The sequence below is a fragment of the Marmota flaviventris genome, chromosome 8 (assembly GCF_047511675.1).
Source record: "Marmota flaviventris isolate mMarFla1 chromosome 8, mMarFla1.hap1, whole genome shotgun sequence".
NCBI lineage: Eukaryota > Metazoa > Chordata > Mammalia > Rodentia > Sciuridae > Marmota > Marmota flaviventris.
In genome coordinates this window covers 56,016,234-56,034,861 of record NC_092505.1, presented here as the reverse complement: position 1 = coordinate 56,034,861, position 18,628 = coordinate 56,016,234, and the positions used below count along the sequence as shown (strand labels likewise).

General features: G+C 48.2%; 1 protein-coding gene across 2 annotated transcripts in view; it reads right to left on the bottom strand.

The window, feature by feature from the left end:
• Nucleotides 1–18,628, bottom strand: part of Adcy5 (adenylate cyclase 5) — a 143,648-nt gene that overhangs the window by 52,587 nt on the left and 72,433 nt on the right. For both annotated transcript variants that reach the window (XM_027936175.2, XM_071615276.1), the window contains exons 2-3: nt 6,927–7,076; nt 3,119–3,240 (exon numbers count right to left, since the gene is read on the bottom strand). In XM_027936175.2, coding sequence (XP_027791976.1) covers nt 3,119–3,240; nt 6,927–7,076 — 272 coding nt within the window. The remainder of the gene's footprint in view (nt 1–3,118; nt 3,241–6,926; nt 7,077–18,628) is intronic.

Genomic DNA, 18,628 nt, shown 5'->3' with positions numbered 1-18,628 from the left:
ATACCTGCTAGACAAGTACTACACCATTGAGTGACACCTCTAGCCTCCAAAATGATTTTTAAAACTATTATACCCCCCATTACTATTCAACCTCCAACCCAAGCCAAAGTCCAACCCCCAAACAGACCAGAGCAAGCACTGTGGTTCCACCAGGGCTGCCCAGTGCTGCTAACCACCCAGGGAAAGTGGCCCCAGCAGGATATTTGCATATGATTGCAGGTGGCTGGCCTCTGATGTGTACCAGCCACCTCTCTCCCTCATGCTTTGAGTTTCATCCCCATGAAAATTATGGCATCTTGGTTTCTCTCTCCTTTCATCTTTTCTGATTGCTGTCATTGATCCTGGCATGTCCTAGACAGAAATACCCCCACTGGAGTGTGGGCCTGATTCTTGTGCAAATGCTCAGGCCACTCTGTGATTAGGGCCTGGTCCTTTTATTGACTAAAGTCACTGCCTCTATGGGAGGGGAGGGAGAAGGGGTCACACAGAGGGTGAGCCATTCCTTGAGGTCACCCTCATAAAAGAGGCCTCAGCCCCTCTGACCAAACCCATTTGCTGGAGGGCTGGTGACCTGAGAGTCAAAAACTAGGGGACTTCAGGAAGTAGGGGACACCCACCCTGTGGGAGAGGGGCCTGGAGGAGAGGGAAGGGGCTGGGCAGGGACTCAGAGGCAGCCAGATGTGCCAGAGGTGGTGGCCAAGCCAGGCTGAGGACGTGCGCCTTAAGTCCCAGTCTATTTCTGAGCAGCAAGTGTTCTGGATTTCCTTTGTGCATATTTGAGTGAAAGTTGTGGCAAGGTCTGCTGAGCTATGAGCAATCAAGGAAAAACTCCTTTTGTCCACACTCTACCCAGACAATGCCATGGCCAGTGAGAAAATTCCAGTAGCTGGAACCTGGGCTCAGCTGGTGTCAGGGCTGCTTTTGGGGTTGCCCCTTCTCACCTGAAACTTGAGTTTCTGGGATTTGTCTCAATAGGGAAGGCTGTTTCTTTATATGTCCCACGGGGATAGCCCTATGCTCAACCACACAGGCATGTGTGTGTGTGCATGCACACACACACACACAGAGGAAGGCAAACCCCCCTCCTCCCTCTCCTCTGAGCCTCTGAGCCAGGCCTGAAGCCACCTTCCCACAGAGTCCTTGCCCAAACTCCCTCTTCTGGATATATAAACGTGTCCAGGAGTCAGGCTGGATAAAAACTCTGAAATCAGAAAGGTTTGTAGGGGAAATTCTCGCAGTTAATCACCTATGTAATCTTGGACAGGTTTCAAACCTCTGTGCCTCAGTTTCCTCATCTGTAAATTAGTGATGATGAAGAGTGCTAACCCCTGACACTTTGTGCAGGGATTAAGTAAATATATGAAAACACTCTGGCCAGAGCCAGGAAAGCACGCTCTCCACAAGTGCCCACGAGGATCATGAGCAATCACTCACCCTGGAGTACGGGGTGGCATGAGAGGCAGCAACGGTGGGTCTAGCACAGCATGCTACCCATCAGGCTCATGCCCATGAGTCAAGCCACCCCCAACTCCAAGGTTCAGCCCCCTTAGGATGCCTGTTGGTCATAGCAATTCGGCTGGAGTGGCCTTCTTCCTGGTAGGCTGAAGCCACTACTGGCTGTGCTGGCCCTGCCTGACAGAGGAGCATAGTAGACTTTGGGGTGAGGGGCTGAGAGATCCTCAAAGCAGAGCTTGACTGTGTGTGCAGTTACATTTTCCTTCAGAAGCCTCAGCCTCAGTTTTTTTTTTTAAGAGAGAGAGAGAGAGAATGTTTTAATATTTATTTTTAAGTTTTCGGTGGACACAACATCTTTGTTTGTATGTGGCGCTGAGGATGGAACCGGGCCACACGCATGCCAGGTGAGCGCGCTACCGCTTGAGCCACATCCCCAGCCCTCAGCCTCAGTTTTGAGAGACAGGTGGAGAACACAAATGTAGAATCAATAGTCTCATGGTCCCAGGGCACATTTGGGGACTGGGCAATTCTGCTTGTTCTGCATGAGAAAAACAGGTCTCCCGGCTGGGGTGTAGCTTGGAGGCAGAAGACTTACCTAGCATGTGTGGGCCCTCGGTTCAATACCCAGAACTCCAAAAACAAAACAAGACAGAAACCCCACAGCCTTCCCTGACCCCACTGCTACCCACCCCACTTTCAGAGTGCGTGTGTGCATGTATGTGTGTGCACATGCATGTGTTCGTGCACGTGTGTAACAATTTGCATGATCCATTCCCTCCCTTTATTGAAAATGCAGCCCAAGCTCCCAAAGGGTTCTCTTTACAGTAATCTTAGAGGACTCAGGTCTTAGGAAAACTTTTCCAGGGAGAATGTAACTCCAAGCACACACAGCGGCTCCTTTTCTGGCATATGGGAGGATTACCAGGCTCTCCAGGAGCTATGCTGGATGAGGGCCACTGTATCGCTTCGTGTCCCTGTGGAACTCATAAGCAGATTTTGCAGTCTATTAATCTACATCTGCTTGCATGGCCCTGCTGTCAGCAGCTTCCGTCTGGGGAGGGAGCAAATACACTGCGAGAGGAACGCGGGCTTTGGAGCAGGCGGACTGGGGTGCACCCTGGCTTGACCCTTGACCTGGAGGACTGCGGGCAAGGGCCTCAGCCCTGCTGAGCCTCATCTATAGATTGGGAAGGCTGCTTGCGCCCACCTTGCAGAACTCTGGGAGGATCCGCGGTAAGGTGGCGAGGCCTGGCTAGTGTCTGGGACATAGGGGCACAGAATGGAAGCAAGCAGCTGTGGTGATGAAGACAGTGATGAGGGAACACTGGGGTCCCAAACCTATGCTACTGTCTCCTTTGTTAGGCTAGAAGTTCCCCTAATAGCTAGTGTTGCTCATTTCTTTTTCCTCTTTTTTCTCTTTCCTCTTCTGTAGACTTGTTACCCACCCCCACCCCCGGCCTCCAAAGAAAGTTGAACAGGGTACAATGATAATGTACCCAACAGACTGGAGCTATGGGCCTACCCTGCTCCAGACAACACACACTCCCAAGCCAGTAAGCCACCCTGTTGGGCTGTGCCCCCATCAAGGAAAGAAGTAGGGACGGCTCCTTTGGGGTCCAGTTCTCTCACCCTGTCCCAAGCCCCATCCCAGCCTCACCCGTACCTCACGTTGTCATGTTTTTGAATGTAAATCTTGTGGAACATCATGTCCTCCTGCTTGGCGTTGATGTCTGCTTTCATCTCCATGGCAACGTGACGGGGAAGGACAGATAGCAGGAGCCGTTCCTGGGGAGGGGAGCAGATGAGTTTGTCACCACTCCTCCACCTGCCTGGTGAGTCCCCTCGATCCACACCTGTGCCCCTGCCTGCAGGGCCCTGGAAGACCCCTCAGGCTCTCCTGAAGTTCAGGGGGCTAGCATCTGTGTGCATGGGGAGGGCAATAGCTGGAGTCATGTCCCCAGGGTCCTCTGGTCCCATCTCCCTGGGGTACTTCCTAGTCTGACCCCTGGCCTGCCACCATGCTGCACTGGGAAAGGCACTCCTGGTGGACCTACAAGGACTGAGCCCTTGGCTTAGAACGTGGATGTGACCAGAAACTGTATCTTTGGGCAAACTACTGAACTTCCTGAGCGAAAAGAGGTTCCTCATCTGTAAAAGGGGTGGGATTACTGACAGCATTACATAAGACTCATCCAGCTGTCATGTGCCGGGCATCATTCTGGATGCCAGGAGTCATAACCATGTGCCTAGAGCCAGGCCAGGCTCCTCCTTCTCCAAGCCTCCAGTCTCTGGGGCCTGGGGTACTATGGGGGCACTGGGCAGGGATGCCTGGCCTAGGCTGAGGAGAACCGGTATGATCAGAGAAGCCTTCCTCAAGGCCAAACAATGAGTGAGTGCTCCATATCCATATGCGGGGACAGTGGCCCAGGCAGGAGATAGGGGAAAGCAAGTCGACTTGAACCAAGAGACAAAATCAGTCAAAGGGGAGGTGGGAGAGAAGCAGGGGGAGGAGGCCAGGCCACCCTGTGGCAGCTCTTATCAGCTGGTTATAGGGTCTGGATTTTGCTGCCTTCCCAAGTTCTCCCCCAGGGCCTGCCCTGCTGCCATCATGGAGTCTGGCCTCTGCAATGGCCCTCCTCAGCCCTCCCTCCATGCCAGCCCCTCTGACAGGCTCACTCATCCAATTCTCTCCTCCTCGGCCTTCATCATGGTGCCCCAGCCTCTCATTCTCCCGTCCTTTACTATGCACTGAGTCTCTCCTGCTGCTCTGTCCTTCCAGGTTCCTCTCCCTCCTCTGATGCCAGGCCTCCAGTGTCCACATCCCAGCTCCCTTCCAGGGTTCCCTGATCTCCAGCATCCACCTGGATGACTTGCCACCATCTCCCTATGCGCCTTCCCACCTTTTCATTTTCCTGTAACTCTTCTTCCCAAGTCCCCTACCTTTGCCCACGACACCCCCAGTCTCCTGCACCAAGGTTAATGCCCATGTATTTGCCCTTTCACTTCTGTGTCCTTCTCCACTGCCCATGTCCAGTTTTCACCTGTCTCTGGGATGGCGGTGGCACGGCTCTGGCCACACAGCCTCTCCCAAGCCCTCCCTGTGCTTATACAGCCCCAATCTCTCCAAAACACTTCCTCTGTCACAGCACTCTCCCGATCACCACCACATCATGGATGGACTCTTCTGGACCCGCTGAACCCATTCGTCCTTGTTCTGCACTGCAACCCCTCACTGTGATCCACCTCCCTCTCCTGTGCCTCGCCCTCTCCCTGTGTTCTCCCAGGACTGCTTGCAGTTCTCCTTGATGAAGCACCCTTGCCAGTGTCCCTACCTCAGACTCTCACAAGCCAGGCCACCTTCAGGTCCAATAGCCTTGAGTCAGGTCTGGCCTCCAGGCTTGCTGCCTCTGACCTGCACTCCCAGGTAGCAAGCAAGTGCCTGTGTACAACATTCACCAGACCACGTTGCCTTCTCTGCATCCTGAAGCTTCTGGGATCAGCCTATGCCCCCAGCCTGACCTGGAAGTTTCTACCATCTGGCTTGGGGAACCCTCCACCTCCCTTCCCAGAACCCATGAACTGAAGTCTGTACCCTGCTCCAGACAGACAGAAACATGGGAAGGCCCGCAGGCTCCCAGGAGCTTTGCTTGCCTTTGTGCATGAGTCCCTCGCCTGGAATCAACGCCCTCACGTGCTGCTCCTAACTCTCCTTTGGGTTTCCCTCCTCCCTGGGAGGAGGTCCAGCTCCAGCTGCCAGAGTCCCACCCTGTCCTGGGCTGCCCTCTATACAGCCCCTGATTACCTGGGCAACAATGCTGTCAGCTGCACCTCCTTTTGTTGAGTACAAGGAGAGGCCTCCTTGGGGACAGGAGCTGTGTCTTATCCAGTGCCACAACCCAGGGTCTTATACTTGGAAAACTGGTAAATGAGTAAAGGATGTGGCTCTCCACACGTCTGTCTGGCATCCCCAGGCATCAGGAAGCATGGCCACTGAAGGCCATCTCACATTTACTCAACTCTCTAAATTCCTGGCCAGGGCCAGAGCAGGTGAATTATGATGAGTTGTAAAGCAGTAATTATCCTGGAGAAGGGACAGAACCCCTGATGTGAAGAGCCACTCCCCAAAATGGGAAGAGAAGGAGCATGTCCAGTCCTCAGGGCAGAGGTGTCGGGGCCTGGTACAGGGATGCGATGGGGGCTTCGAATGAGTGCCAGGGTTTAGGAGGTGAGCAGGGTGCAGTGTGACAAAGGCAAGGTAAGCTTGTCAACAAAGGTCAGTGGAAGGACTCCAAGGACACTGCTGAGCAAGGGTCCTCAAGAGGCCAGAGCAAGAGCCCAGAGAGGGCCAAAGAGTGGGTGGAGAGTCAGGCCTCAGACACAGTGGCCACAGAGGCAGAGTGGAAGGACTGGGGACTGAGAATGATGTGCAGACACTGTGGAGCTTTGCCCCCTCACCTGGCTGGCTGAGTGTCACTGGACCACCCAGCATGCAACCAGATGGACTGAGACACCTGTGCTGCAGTGAAACCACTCTTCACTTGGAGTGGCCACAGCATGCACGCCACTTCCCTCTTGGCCATGTTCTCTGTGTCCTTCCAAGTTCACATCAGCCACGGGGCCTGGCATAGCATGTGGCACACAGAAGGGCCCCACTGGTGTTGTCTGAGGGCTTGGGGAGGCAGGATCCTCTGGTCTGCAGTAACCTTGTCTCATAAACTTACGCTTAGTTCAAGAGGTGATGGGAGACCCATGGCCCTGCTGGAGGCCCACTCTGTCTCCTGAGGTTGCTACACCCTCCCAGGCCTCCTGTTGGGGAGTATCTCAGCTCCACACTATCTAGGGTTACCAGGTCTCCATCTGATCCACGTACAGGAGAGGACACCGTGGTGACACAACCACCCCTCAGAACGGGAACAGCTAGAACCCTGAGGCCGACCTCAGTACCTTTGTCCAAGACTTGCTAGGGGAAGCCTGTCCTGTGATGGAGGTCCTCTGAGTGGCCTGCCTCCCTGGCCCAGGACAGTCTTCCTTTTCTGAACCAACCACACCCAGAATCGGCCGGAGAAAAAGAGCTGAGTTGGGGTACCATGGGCATTGCCAGTACCTGTCCCCTCCCCTTTTCCTCTTCCCTCCCTTGGGCGAACACCTTAATCTGAGCTGGAGATGCTGACTGCTTCTCCTCTCCAGCTCATGGGAGGCCCCGGAGGGAAGGAGGCAGGAGCTATCTTGCTGTTTGGCTTGTGGGCAAACCACAGAGCTGGGTGAGGAGGCTCTGGGCAAGGGCAGGGAGGCCAAGAGCATTCCCACAGAGCCAGGAACAGGAAAGCTGGGCTCCCTCAGGGGACACACTGCCCCTGGGCAGGGCCCCTGTCCGGGGAAGTAGGCGGGGCCCTGGCTCAGCAGCTCAGTGGAGGCTGGCCTCAGCCCTCTCCTCTGCCCTAGGATGTGCAGGGCAGAAGGGCCTCACTCACCTGCTGCTGGTTCTCCCGCTGCGAGTGGAGTCGTGCCTGGATGCACTCCCGAGTCTCCTGGAAGGCCTGTCTCTGGGAGACCTCGGCCGGGTAGTGAGTGCAGACGCCCACGATGTTGGTGCAGGAGAAAATGAGGACATTGGAGACGAGCTGCAGAGGGAAAGACAAGCACAGCAAGCTCAGGCCTGGAGCACTGATCCCTGAGCCCCAACCCTGATCCCCCGCCCCGCGCCCCCCGCTCTGAAGTCTGCGGCCCCCGGCCCACGTCTCAGCAAACACATGCCAAGGACACCTGGCACACAGCCGAACACCTAAGCAGCCAAACATGATCACTTGGGCTTTCGGATGTCCTGGGGGGCCCAAGCTTGGCTGGCCTGTGGTGGAGGGTGTCCCCTAAGGACAGGGATCATTGGATAATCAGACTGAATGTGTCCACAGTACTGAAAATTTAAAAGTCTGCTGGAGGCAGCAGCGGGACCACAGGAAGGTTCCCCGAGGGTTAGAAAGGGTAATGAAATCCACAACAGCACAAACTTCCGCCCCTCCAGGGAAGTCCTGGCTTGTTATCCCAGAGATCAGCTCCCATGAATCCAGGACTCGCTGGCCACACATAAGGAAGGCCCCCAGAAATGTGCTAAACCCTCTGGGGAATGGGGGTGGGCAAGGTGCCTGCCAGTGGGGGTTGGTGTCCTGAGCAGGCCTCAGCTCCCCCCACCTCCAGGCCTCCGCTCTATCTCTGCACCAGCACCAAGGCTCCCTGACAGCCCCTCATACCAGCTGGCAGGCGTCTGCCATCTCCCCTGCTCCTCAGGGATCCCCTTCTCTGTGCTGACTGAGATGTGTGTGTGGAAAAACACCACCACCCCTTCTGGTCTGCAGAGCCGAGGCGGGGATTCTTTTGAAAGGAATATTTACTGAAAAGCTAAGAGAAAGCAAGACAATACAATAGAACCCACAAAGGCAAGTTTGTGTTGCACATTTCAGAGCCCAGTGTGCCAATGTTTAGTCAAGATGTCTCTGGCAGGTAGAGCTCCTGGGTATCTGAGCATGCTGATCCTGGTCCCTCTCTGGTCTCGGGCCCACATGAGACAAGCCTCTGAAGATGCGCAGGCCTCCAGACTGTGGGGGCTTTGAGCTGCACCTCAGACCCCTCTTCAGAACTGGGTTCTTTGTCCCAACCTCAGAGGACTAAGCCTAGATCAACTTCCACACCTTCCACTGTGGCCCCTCCACCCTCTGGAAAGCCTTTGTTGAGCCTCCGTCTTCGAGTGAGGAAGGTACTTGTCCATTTGGATACCAAAGGACCTTCCTCTGGGACTTTAGCCACCTGGCAATGACTAACAGATGACTCCCACACTCTTTGCTCGGGACCACTTTGTCTCTGGCATCTCCAAGTTCTTTCTTTACCTCATGTCCACATTCTACCTGAGGGCTTTCCTTAGCACAGCTCTGAGGTGGTCCTGACTCTCATCAGGTCCTCTGCCAGCCAAGGCCAGAAGGCCACATGAGCTCCATGCTGGCTATGGTACCATCTTTCCCTAAAGACATCCTAGAGTGTGTCTGCCCTGGTCCATGAAGAGAAAGAGACTTTTTTTCTCCTATTTCAAAGTCTGGCCCTATTCCGACTGAAGGATGCGCTGGACCCCACATACCTCCTGGATGTGCCTGCAGGGAGAGGGCCAGCTCAGGTGACCAGCTTGACAATTCTGCAGGCTACTGTTGCTGCCTTGAAACTCCCACGATCTCTGACCACCATCATTTTAACACATGGCATAGGAACACCTGATAGACAAGGGAAGAAGACCCCTGATCTACAGGAACTTTCCTTCCACTTGAATGTTATAGGATGCTGATGTTTCCTCAGAGTTCATATGTTAAAATACAAATGCCTAATGGAGGTGGGGACTTGGGAGGTGATTAGGCCACCAGGGTGGAGCCCTCAAGAGAAAGGGATTAGTGCCCTTACAAAAAGGGACTCTAGAGCTTGCTTTCTTGCTCTCTGCTCTCCACCATGTTAGGATATGTAAAGACAGCAACCTGGAAGAGGGTCTTCCCTATAACCCAGCCATGCTGGCACCCAGCCTCCAGAACTGTGAGAAATAAATTTCTATTGTTTACAAGCCACCTAGCCTATGGTATTCTGCTGTAGTGACCCAAACTATTTAAGACAAGGACATTCATGATAAGACAGAAGGAGACTAGTGTATGGAGTACAAATCAACACGCCATACAAAAAAAGGGGTGCTGACCTGGGGGAGGAAAGTGGAGGGGTGATGAGGAGACTCCTGGGCAGGCCCAGGGGTGCTGGACTCTCGGTAAGGGGGATGTGTAGGGAGACTGGCAGGCATGGGAAGCACATGTCCCCAGGTTACTCTGTGCCCTTGAATAAATAATCCAGGAGCTCTGATTCTCCAGAAGTCCAAGGAGAGAAGATGTGGATCAATCTGGGAGAACCTGGCACAATTCTAAGCCCTGGGAGTCATGAAAGACTGTTGAACTGAGGGTGGCAGAATGAGGCTAAGGCTTCAGGGAAGGTTCATTGAGGGGAAAAAGCAAAGGAAGTGGGAGGTATCACAAAAGCCAGAAGCATGAGGAAGCAAAGACCTGCCTGAGATTGGAGGCCTGGCAGCGCAGGGCAGACTCAGAAGGAAGAACCCCTGAGACCAGGGAGGGGAAAGTCTAGGAAGAAAGAGACTGTGGCTTGCAGTGTTAACCAGTGCAGAAAATATGAAGTGAGACCCTGAGAACAGGCCTCTGGGAAGTCACTGGGGGACTAATAAGCAAGGAGTAATGAGAGAGAAATAGATGAGGTGAAGGCTGAAGGATGTTCTAGTTAGGGAAATCTGTGTGAAAGGGGAGAGAGAGGTGCCGGATGATAAAAACATGACTGAGGAGAAAATGGGAAGCAGAAAATGAGGAGCTAGCCTCAAATAGGACACTGCATCACGAGAACCACAATCTGACCAGTGGGGTTTATTCCAGGAATGAAGGCTGGTTCAACTTCAAAATGTAATCAATACATTTCTCTATATTAATAAACTAAGTTAGAAAAAAATAAATGGTATTTCAATAGTTACTAAAAAAGCATTTGACAAAATGCAACATGTATTCAAAATTTTAAAAATTAAACCAAATTAGGAATAAAAGAAAAATCCCTTAATCAACAACATAGGCAAAAACCTACAGCTAAGATCATGTTTAATGGGGAAAGACAGAATTGTTTTCCTTTATGACTGGAAACAATGCAAGGTTGTTCCCTTGCACTACTCCTATTCAATATTCATAGTGGAGGTCCTAGACTATGCAATAAATTAGGAGAAAGAAAGAAAACACACAGAGATTGGAAAGAAAGAAAGGAAGGAAGGAAGGAAGGAAGGAAGGAAGGAAGGAAGGAAGGAAAGAAGGAAGGAAGAAAGAAAGAAAGAAAGAAAGAAAACTGTTATCTATTTGTAGACGTCATGATTGTCTATGCAGAAAAACTAAAGAATCTATAGAACACCTATCAGAATTAATATGTGAGTTTGGAAAATTCATAGTATATGTCACTTATATACAATGCTCATGTATGAGAAACAATGCAAGAATATCCAAAGGCGAAATGATTATGAAAGCCTTAACCTAATCAGTGGATTAATCCACTGATACGGATTAACTGGGTGGTAATTGTAGGAAGGTAGGGTGTGGCTGGAGGCATCAGGTCACTGAGGTTAGGGCTTTGGAGTTTATATGTTGTCCCTGGTGAGCAGAGGTCTCTCTGCTTCCTTGTTACCACGTCCTGAGCTGCTTTCCTCCACCATGCCCTTCCACCATGATGCTCTACCAAAACTCAGGCCCAGAGCTATTGAGTCACTTGATGATGGACTGAACCTCTGAAACTGTGAACCAATATAAACTTTTCCTTCCCTTTGTTGCACTTGACAAGTATATTAGTCACAGCAACACAAAAGCTGTAAAATAGTATATAAGATCAATATACAAACAGCAACTGTATCTCTACATGAGTAATGAACAATTGAAAGTGAAATTTTTAAAAGTAACATTTAAATAGCACCTAAAAACATGAATAGTATAATCTAACATAATATGTGCAAGACCAGTTTACTGAGAGCAATAGAATACTGATAAAAGAAATTTTAATATACATAAATAAAAATGGAGAGATGTACAATATATTGGAAAACATAATGTTGTTCAGATGTCAGTGATCTGTAGAGGCAACACAATCACCATATCAGCAATGAGAAAAGCCAAGATAATTTGAAAAAAATGGACTAAGTTGTAAGACTCATACTATTCAATTTCAAGACTTACTATAAAGCTACAGTAATTAAGACAGTACAGTACTGGCATAAGTATAGAAATATAGGTCAATGGAACAGGATTTAGACTGCAGAGATAAAAGCTTATACTTATGGAGTTGATTTTTGACAAAGGTACCAAGATAATTGAAGGGAGAAAGAATGGTATTCTGCTGTAGTGACCCAAACTATCTAAGACAAGGACGTACATAAGACTGAAGGAGACCAGTGTATGGAGTACAAATCATTTGTCCTTCCAACAAATGATGCTGGGATAACTGGATACCTGTATGCAAAATATGAAATTGAATCCTACCTTACATCATATACAAAAAAAAAGTTAATTCAAAGTGGTTCAGAGATCTAAATATGAAAACTATGGCTATAAAGCTCTCAGAAGAAAACATAGGAATAAATCTTTATGAGCATGGATTAGGCAACGATTTCTTAGCTATTATACCAAACACAATGACCCAAGGAAAAAAAATATATAAAATAGATTTCATCAAAATTAAAAACTTTTGTGCTTCAAAGGGCATCATCAAAAAAGTGAAAGGACAAGCCACAAAATGGGGGTTGCAGAATATTGCAAAAATATAGTTTTTTTAATTGCTTTTATATATTTGCTGAAAATAACATTACATAGTTATTTTCAGCAAATATATAAAAGCAATTAAATGGAGAAAGACAGTCTTTGCAAAATTCATATGACAAAAACAGACCTCCCAAACTATGCAAAGTCCATAGGTCTAAATAAAAAACCTATACTTATATGACTTCTAGAAGAATACACAGGATTTCAAGTTAAGGAAAGATTTGATTCTGGTTAAGCACAGGTACTAGGGATTGAACCCACAGTGCTCTACAACTGAATTACCTCCCCAGCCCTATTTATGTATGTATGTATTTAGAGTCAGGTATCACTAAATTGCCAAGGCTATTATTGAACTAGTGACCCTCCTGCCTCAGCCTCTTGAGTAGCTGGGATTATAGGTGTGCACCACTGTGCCTGGTTCAGATTTCCTGTATACAGCAGTAAAAACACGATCCCTAAGTGGAAAACATAAAAAGATAAATTGAACCTCATCAAAATTAAGAACATCTGCTCTTTAAAAGATATTGTGAAGATAATGAAAATGACAAGCCACAGAATGGGGGAAATTATTTGCAAATAACAAATCTGACAAAAGAATTGTACCCAGAACTTACAAAGAACTCTCAATACTCAACAATAACAAAACAAACAACCCACATTTTAAAAGAGCACAAGATTTGAATAAATAGTTCACCAAAGAAGATGCAAGGATGACAAGTGAGCACCTGGAAAGATGTTCAGAAGCATTAGCCATTAGGGAAATGCAAATTTAAAACACAAAGAGATAGAACTGTACACTATTAGAATAGCTGGAGTTAAATTTAAAAATGGAAGGAAAAGAAAAAAGATCTGCAATACCAAATAGTGGCGAGAATGTAACTCCTAAACTTTGCTGGTAAGAAAGAAAAGTGGTACCTCCACTTTTCAGCAATTTCTCGTAAAGTTAAATATGCACCTGCCACATGACCCAGCAACTTCGCTCTTAGGTGTTTACTCAAAGTAACGTTGACACAAAAATCTGTGCATAACTATGGACTACCACTCAATTATAAAAAGGAATAAACTACAGATACACAACATGAATCAGTCTCAAATACACTGCACTTACATGAAAGAAACCTGACTCAGAAGACTGCATTCTATGATTCCATTTATAAGGCATCCTGGGTAAAGCAAAACTTTAGGGACTTGAAATGGATCAGTGGCCAGGGCAGAGGTTAGGGTTGACTAAGGTGCAGGACAAAGAAACCTTCCGGGACAATGGGACTGTTCCACATCTTAATTGTGCTAATGGTGACCCACTATATGCTTTTGTCAAATCTGCAAAAATGATACATTAAAAAGGGTGAATTTTACTGTATACACATTATCTTGATTTTAAAAAGAACAGGAGTCAGATCCAGGAGACGAGGGAAGGACTGGTTGGGCAAGGAAAGGGTGGCCTTTTCTCTTTCTGAGGCCAAAGAGGCCTAGTCAGTTCTGAGATAGAACCCCAGGGTAATTATCTACTGGCTGCTGCAGGACCTCTTCACTAATCCGCCAGGCCTCCTCTGCTGTAATCTGACTCCCCATGCAGCCAGAAGGCCAATAGCAGCAGAAGGTGCAAATCCAGGAAAAAGGGGTGCAGTAACCCAATAGGGGTCCAAATGGCTTTGCTAAGTAAGCTTAGTGTGCCTGAGGATTCATTTGTCACTCACCAAACACAAAACCTTGAGAGCAGCCAGAGGGTGCTGGGGTTTGAAAGAGGGTTCTTGAGCAAGGAAGATTTCAGCAAGTTAGACCTGAGAGTGACAGCGATCAATACCTACACACACAGACACATTCACACTTATTCATGCCATCTGTCAAAAACCTGTTCACCAGGTCTTCAACGGTGCTAAGGCCCCTGTGCAGAGGCTTGGAGGCTCCAGTTATGAGTAGAGAGGAGGCATCAGTCAAACCTGATGGAATTTTGCTCACACACACCTGGGAAGTTGTCGGATGAACAGATGATCTCACACTCTGGGCGTAGAAATGCTGCCCATCTCTGCTCCACTGAAACAAGTCCTCAGACAGATGGAGCCTCTTCTCATGCCTTCAAGGAGGCAGACACATTCAAGGTGAGGATAAGCCCTACCCTATGTAAAGGACTTCATTAGCAAGTAATCACAGGTATGGCTCAGGGCTCAGACTTCCCAGGTGAACAGGCCTCATTAAGGGCTTGTTGGTTTTCCTTGTGCTCTCAGGAGACATGTGTAAGCACATGGAACACGTGTGTGTGTGTGTGTGTGTGTGTGTGTGTGTGTATGAGAGAGAGGAGGAAGGGGGAGGGAGAGAAAGGGAGGGAGGGAATCAGTGACTAGGGTCAAATGGGTCAAGTGACAGACACACCTTACCCCAGGTGACAGCAAACCTCAGCCCCCCAGCATCTTCCTTGCCTGTGAGCCCTGCAGATGGCTAGGGTCCAGGGGGACCAGGCCCAGATGGTCCTAGGACCACACCAGGAGAAACCCCACCAGAAGGGAAATGTTTGGAATTCTACTCTCAGAGTGGAAACCCAGGGGAGGTGCCTATGAATATTTACTATTCCTCAAAGGCCAGCACTTCTGAAACCCAATCTCTGGCTGCCAGAGGCTGCAGGTTTGATTTGGGCCACAAATGTGAGGTTACACTGCTCATTTGCACAGCGTCTCCTCTGCAGAACCCTCCAAGAAATCCAAGCAGCTGGCCTCAGACACCGCAGTCGGCTCTGCCTCCGCTCTGTGAGTTTTCAGGGGCTCCAGGGCCACCGAGATAGGCTCCCTACTCTCTAGCCCCGGGGAAGATGCAAGGCAAAGACGGAGGAGGAGTCAGGGGAGAAGGATGAAAAAGACCCTGAGCAACGTGTGCCTTCACCTGGTTCTTGTTCCGGATAAGCCGGGTCTCTTGTAGTATGGTTGGCTCACAGAGATGAGGGTGGTGGTGGTATGAATCAGAATTCCCCGGGGACCCAGATTTGGTGATGGGGAGTAGGGGAGGACATTGGGTTAAATTTGAATTTCTGACAAACATGAATAATATTTTAATATAAATAGATCCCATGTAATATATGGGACCTACTTATACTAAAAAAAATTATTCATTGTTTATCTGAAATTCAAATGACCCTTATCTTGCCTGACAACCCTACCTGGAGTCTTTTCAAACCACACCTGCCCTTTCCCAGTTGTACCCACCCTTTGCCCCAGGGTGCCCCAGCAGCCCGGCACCCACTCCTCAGACTCCCAGGTCCTCCTCCCCTGTGGTGGCGCCTGCTGACCAGGGAGCAGACAGACCAGTGTTTTCTATGTCCATCAGAATCTGAAGCCCCCCCAAAATCACAAACCAAAGAGGAGAGATGCAGTTTTCCTCATTCCCCCGCTGGCCTCAAGGGGCTGCCTCCGGACCCGGGGCTGAGGAGGCTCCCCCACTGCAGGGAGAGGAGGGGGCCCTTTCCACAGGTGCATGTCCCCCCCCCCTGCTGTGACAACAGGCCCAACTCCTTCTTGTTCCAGCTTTTCCCAGTTTACAAACACACACAGCTAACAACCACATGAGTACCAAATAAAAGGAGCCCAGGAGCCTGCCAAGAGCTCTTTCCTCCCACGCCGGACTTCATTTGTCCTACACAGTGGTAGTGGGAAGCTCAGGGGACCTCAGTGGAATCTCATTAAGATATAAAATAAAATAAATCAAGGAAAGATAATCTTAAATTATATACTCTTCAAAGACAGATCAGCACGGTTCCTTATATACTGCACCACGCTCAATTAGGTGCTTAATGACTTTTTAAAAATATTACATATTTTAAAACCTTTTTAAAAAAATCATAGTGACATCTCTACAATGTTTCCTTTACATAGTTGTCAAGATTGCTCTGTGTGTTCTTGGTGAGGGAGGCCACATTACTTCTGTGGGGGCTCCCCAGGACAGACAGGAGGAAGCCCTCCAGGGCTCTCTTCTTCCTGCCAGAGGCCTGCCCAGCCTAGTCCCCCTCCTCTCTTCTCCACTCCAGCGAGGCACTAGCTGCTCTGAGGTTGTCCCTCTTCCCTCTCTGGGATTCCCTAAGAGCTCCGCATGCCTCCTCTCTGTGCCAGAGATCCTTGAACAATGCCCTTAAAACCATGACCCTTTCCTACACAAAAGCCCACCAGGACGCCCCATTCCCAGTGAGATAAAGCCAAACTCCTGTGCTGGCCTTAACATCCCACAGGTCCCATCCAACAGGTCCCTGTCTTGTCACCTACCCTGACCATGCCAGCTAAGTCACCGTCTCTGGAAAACACCCATCTACAACAGAATCTGAAAGTGTAATGTTTATTAATGTAACTTTAATGTTATTAAAATCAGAGCGCGTAATATTAACAAATCAATAATTAGCGTCTGTTTGGAGGCGGGCTGGGGAGGTAGGTGAATGGTAGAGTGCTTGTCTACTATGCACAGGCCCTAGGTTAGATCTTCAGCATGGAAAAAAAAAAATGAGGAAAAACAAGAGACCAGAAAGTGAAGGAGGACAAGGATCTCAGAATGGTTGGACACAACAGTTTTGAAGCTTCCAAACGCTTTCCCTGCAACACTTCATCTCAGCGCCTCATGCTCCTGTAAAATAAGCAAGCCGGGAGAAGCACCTGGCTTTGGCTAAGCAGGAACAGAGGCTAGAGGTAGGGGCCCTGCTTGAGTGACACACGAGGCAGCGCAGAACCCCGATCGCAGCTCAGAGCTCATCCTACTCCACTGTACTGAGCTTTTATTTATCCCAACTTAATTTAGGTCCAGTTTTGTTTTATTCTATTTAATAAAGAAACACTCAACTTTCTTTCACCCTTGTCCCAGGCGCCCCAGGCCTTCTTCATAGATCCTGGTCACATAAAGTACTGCTGATTAGGGACCTACTCCCAGCCACTGCCAGGTTCAGGGAGCAGCCTTGGGGGCTCTGCCTCCTCAACACGCTCTCTCCAAGGAACTGCAACTGTGAGTGACAAGGGCCCAGCACCTGCCTAATGAGGCCAACTCTGACTTTAGTGTAGCTGCCCTTCATTATTTTTTTTTTAGGGAGATTTAATTCATTTACCATAAAATTCACCCTTTCAAAGTATTTTAATTCAGTATTTTAGTGTAATCACAAGGTTATGCAACCGTCACCACTAATTCCAGAACATTCTCAACATCCCTCAAAGAAACTCCATACCCATTAGTCACTGTCTACTTTCCACCTCCACCCCCACTCCCAGCTCCTGTCAACCACGAATCTATTTCCTGTCTCTATGGATTTGCCTATTTGGGACATTTCATATACATAGAAGCATATAATAGGTAGCCTTCGGCTCTTCTCACTTAGCATGCTATTTTCAAGTTTTATCTGCATGACGACATGTAGCATTCCTTTTTATGGTTAAATAATATTGTCTAGTATGGATCTATCATGTTTTATTTATCGACCCTCAGTTATGGACATTTGAGTTTGCCCGCTTTGTGGTTATCATGAATAATGATGCTATGATGAACATTCATGCACAAGTTTTTGCAAGGATGTGTGTTTTCAATTCTCTTGGGTACATACTAGGAGTGGAATTGCTGGGTTACTTGGCAACTCTGTTTAATGTTTTGGGGACCTGCCTCATTTCCAAAGCAGCTGCACCATTTTATATTCCAACCAGCAATGTATGAGGGTCCACTTTCTCCACGTACCCCCCAATACTCGTTTTATTTTTATGATCATCATGCTAGTGGGAGTGAAGTGATATTGTAACTTTGTTTCCCTTAAATTTGTAAAGCAAATAGAGATGACAAGTAAGATAGATAATTTATTCTGCACCTTGCACAGCTGTGCCTTTGCAAAGGAGTGGCCACACTGTACATCTCATTTTTGTTATCTTTGGTTAAAGATAGTCCTTGAAAGACCTTAGATTTTGTGTATGCATCCCATAGAGAAACAGCTTTCATGTTGTAGAACTTACACGAACAGGACAGCCTCGTAATGCATTCAACAAACATTGATTGAGTGCCCTGAGCTGAGCACTGTGCTGGGTATCTGGGAAACCATGAAGCTGGCCACTTGGCTCCACCCTGCTGGACTCCAAAGCTGGGAAAGTCATGGGCACAGGAGCAGGTGAGAGGACATACATGCCATGGGCCTCACAGTCCCCAACCTCTATTATCTAGTTAATGTGCCAACACTCAGTTTGCAAAAAAATATGCCAGATAATAATATATGAAGTGTTCTATAAATTCACAAAATAGGTAGAATTTAATAATAACAATAATAAAACAAGGGTAATGTGGATGATAAGCTATTTAAAGTAAAAATACAAATGACTTACAAATAGTAATATGAAAAAATGTAAAACCTTGTTAGTAAGCAAAGAAATACAAACAAAAACAATATTTTGCCTATTTAAAATAGCAAAGCTTTTTTTTTTTTTTCATGGTAATAATGTTGGCAAGAATACAATAGAAGGGCCTCTAACCCACTCCACTACTTTATCAGTGGGGGTACAAGCTGGAAAAAAAGCAAACTGGTGATACATATGAAGAACCTTAAAACACATTTGTACCCTTTGACTTCTTGCGAATCTCTGCTATGTAAACCTCAGTAGTTTGGACAGGGCTTTATACCCAAGGATGATCATCAATCTGAAGAGTTAAGAGGGGCTGGGGACTTGTGTAAAGTACTCGCCTAGCATGCATAAGGACATGAGTTCAATTCCCAGCACAAAAAGAAAAGATTTAGAAAACATTTAAGCAATTAAAAAAGGGTTAAATAAATGATGGCATGTAATGCTCTGGAATATCACAGCCTTTAAGTTGTTTTA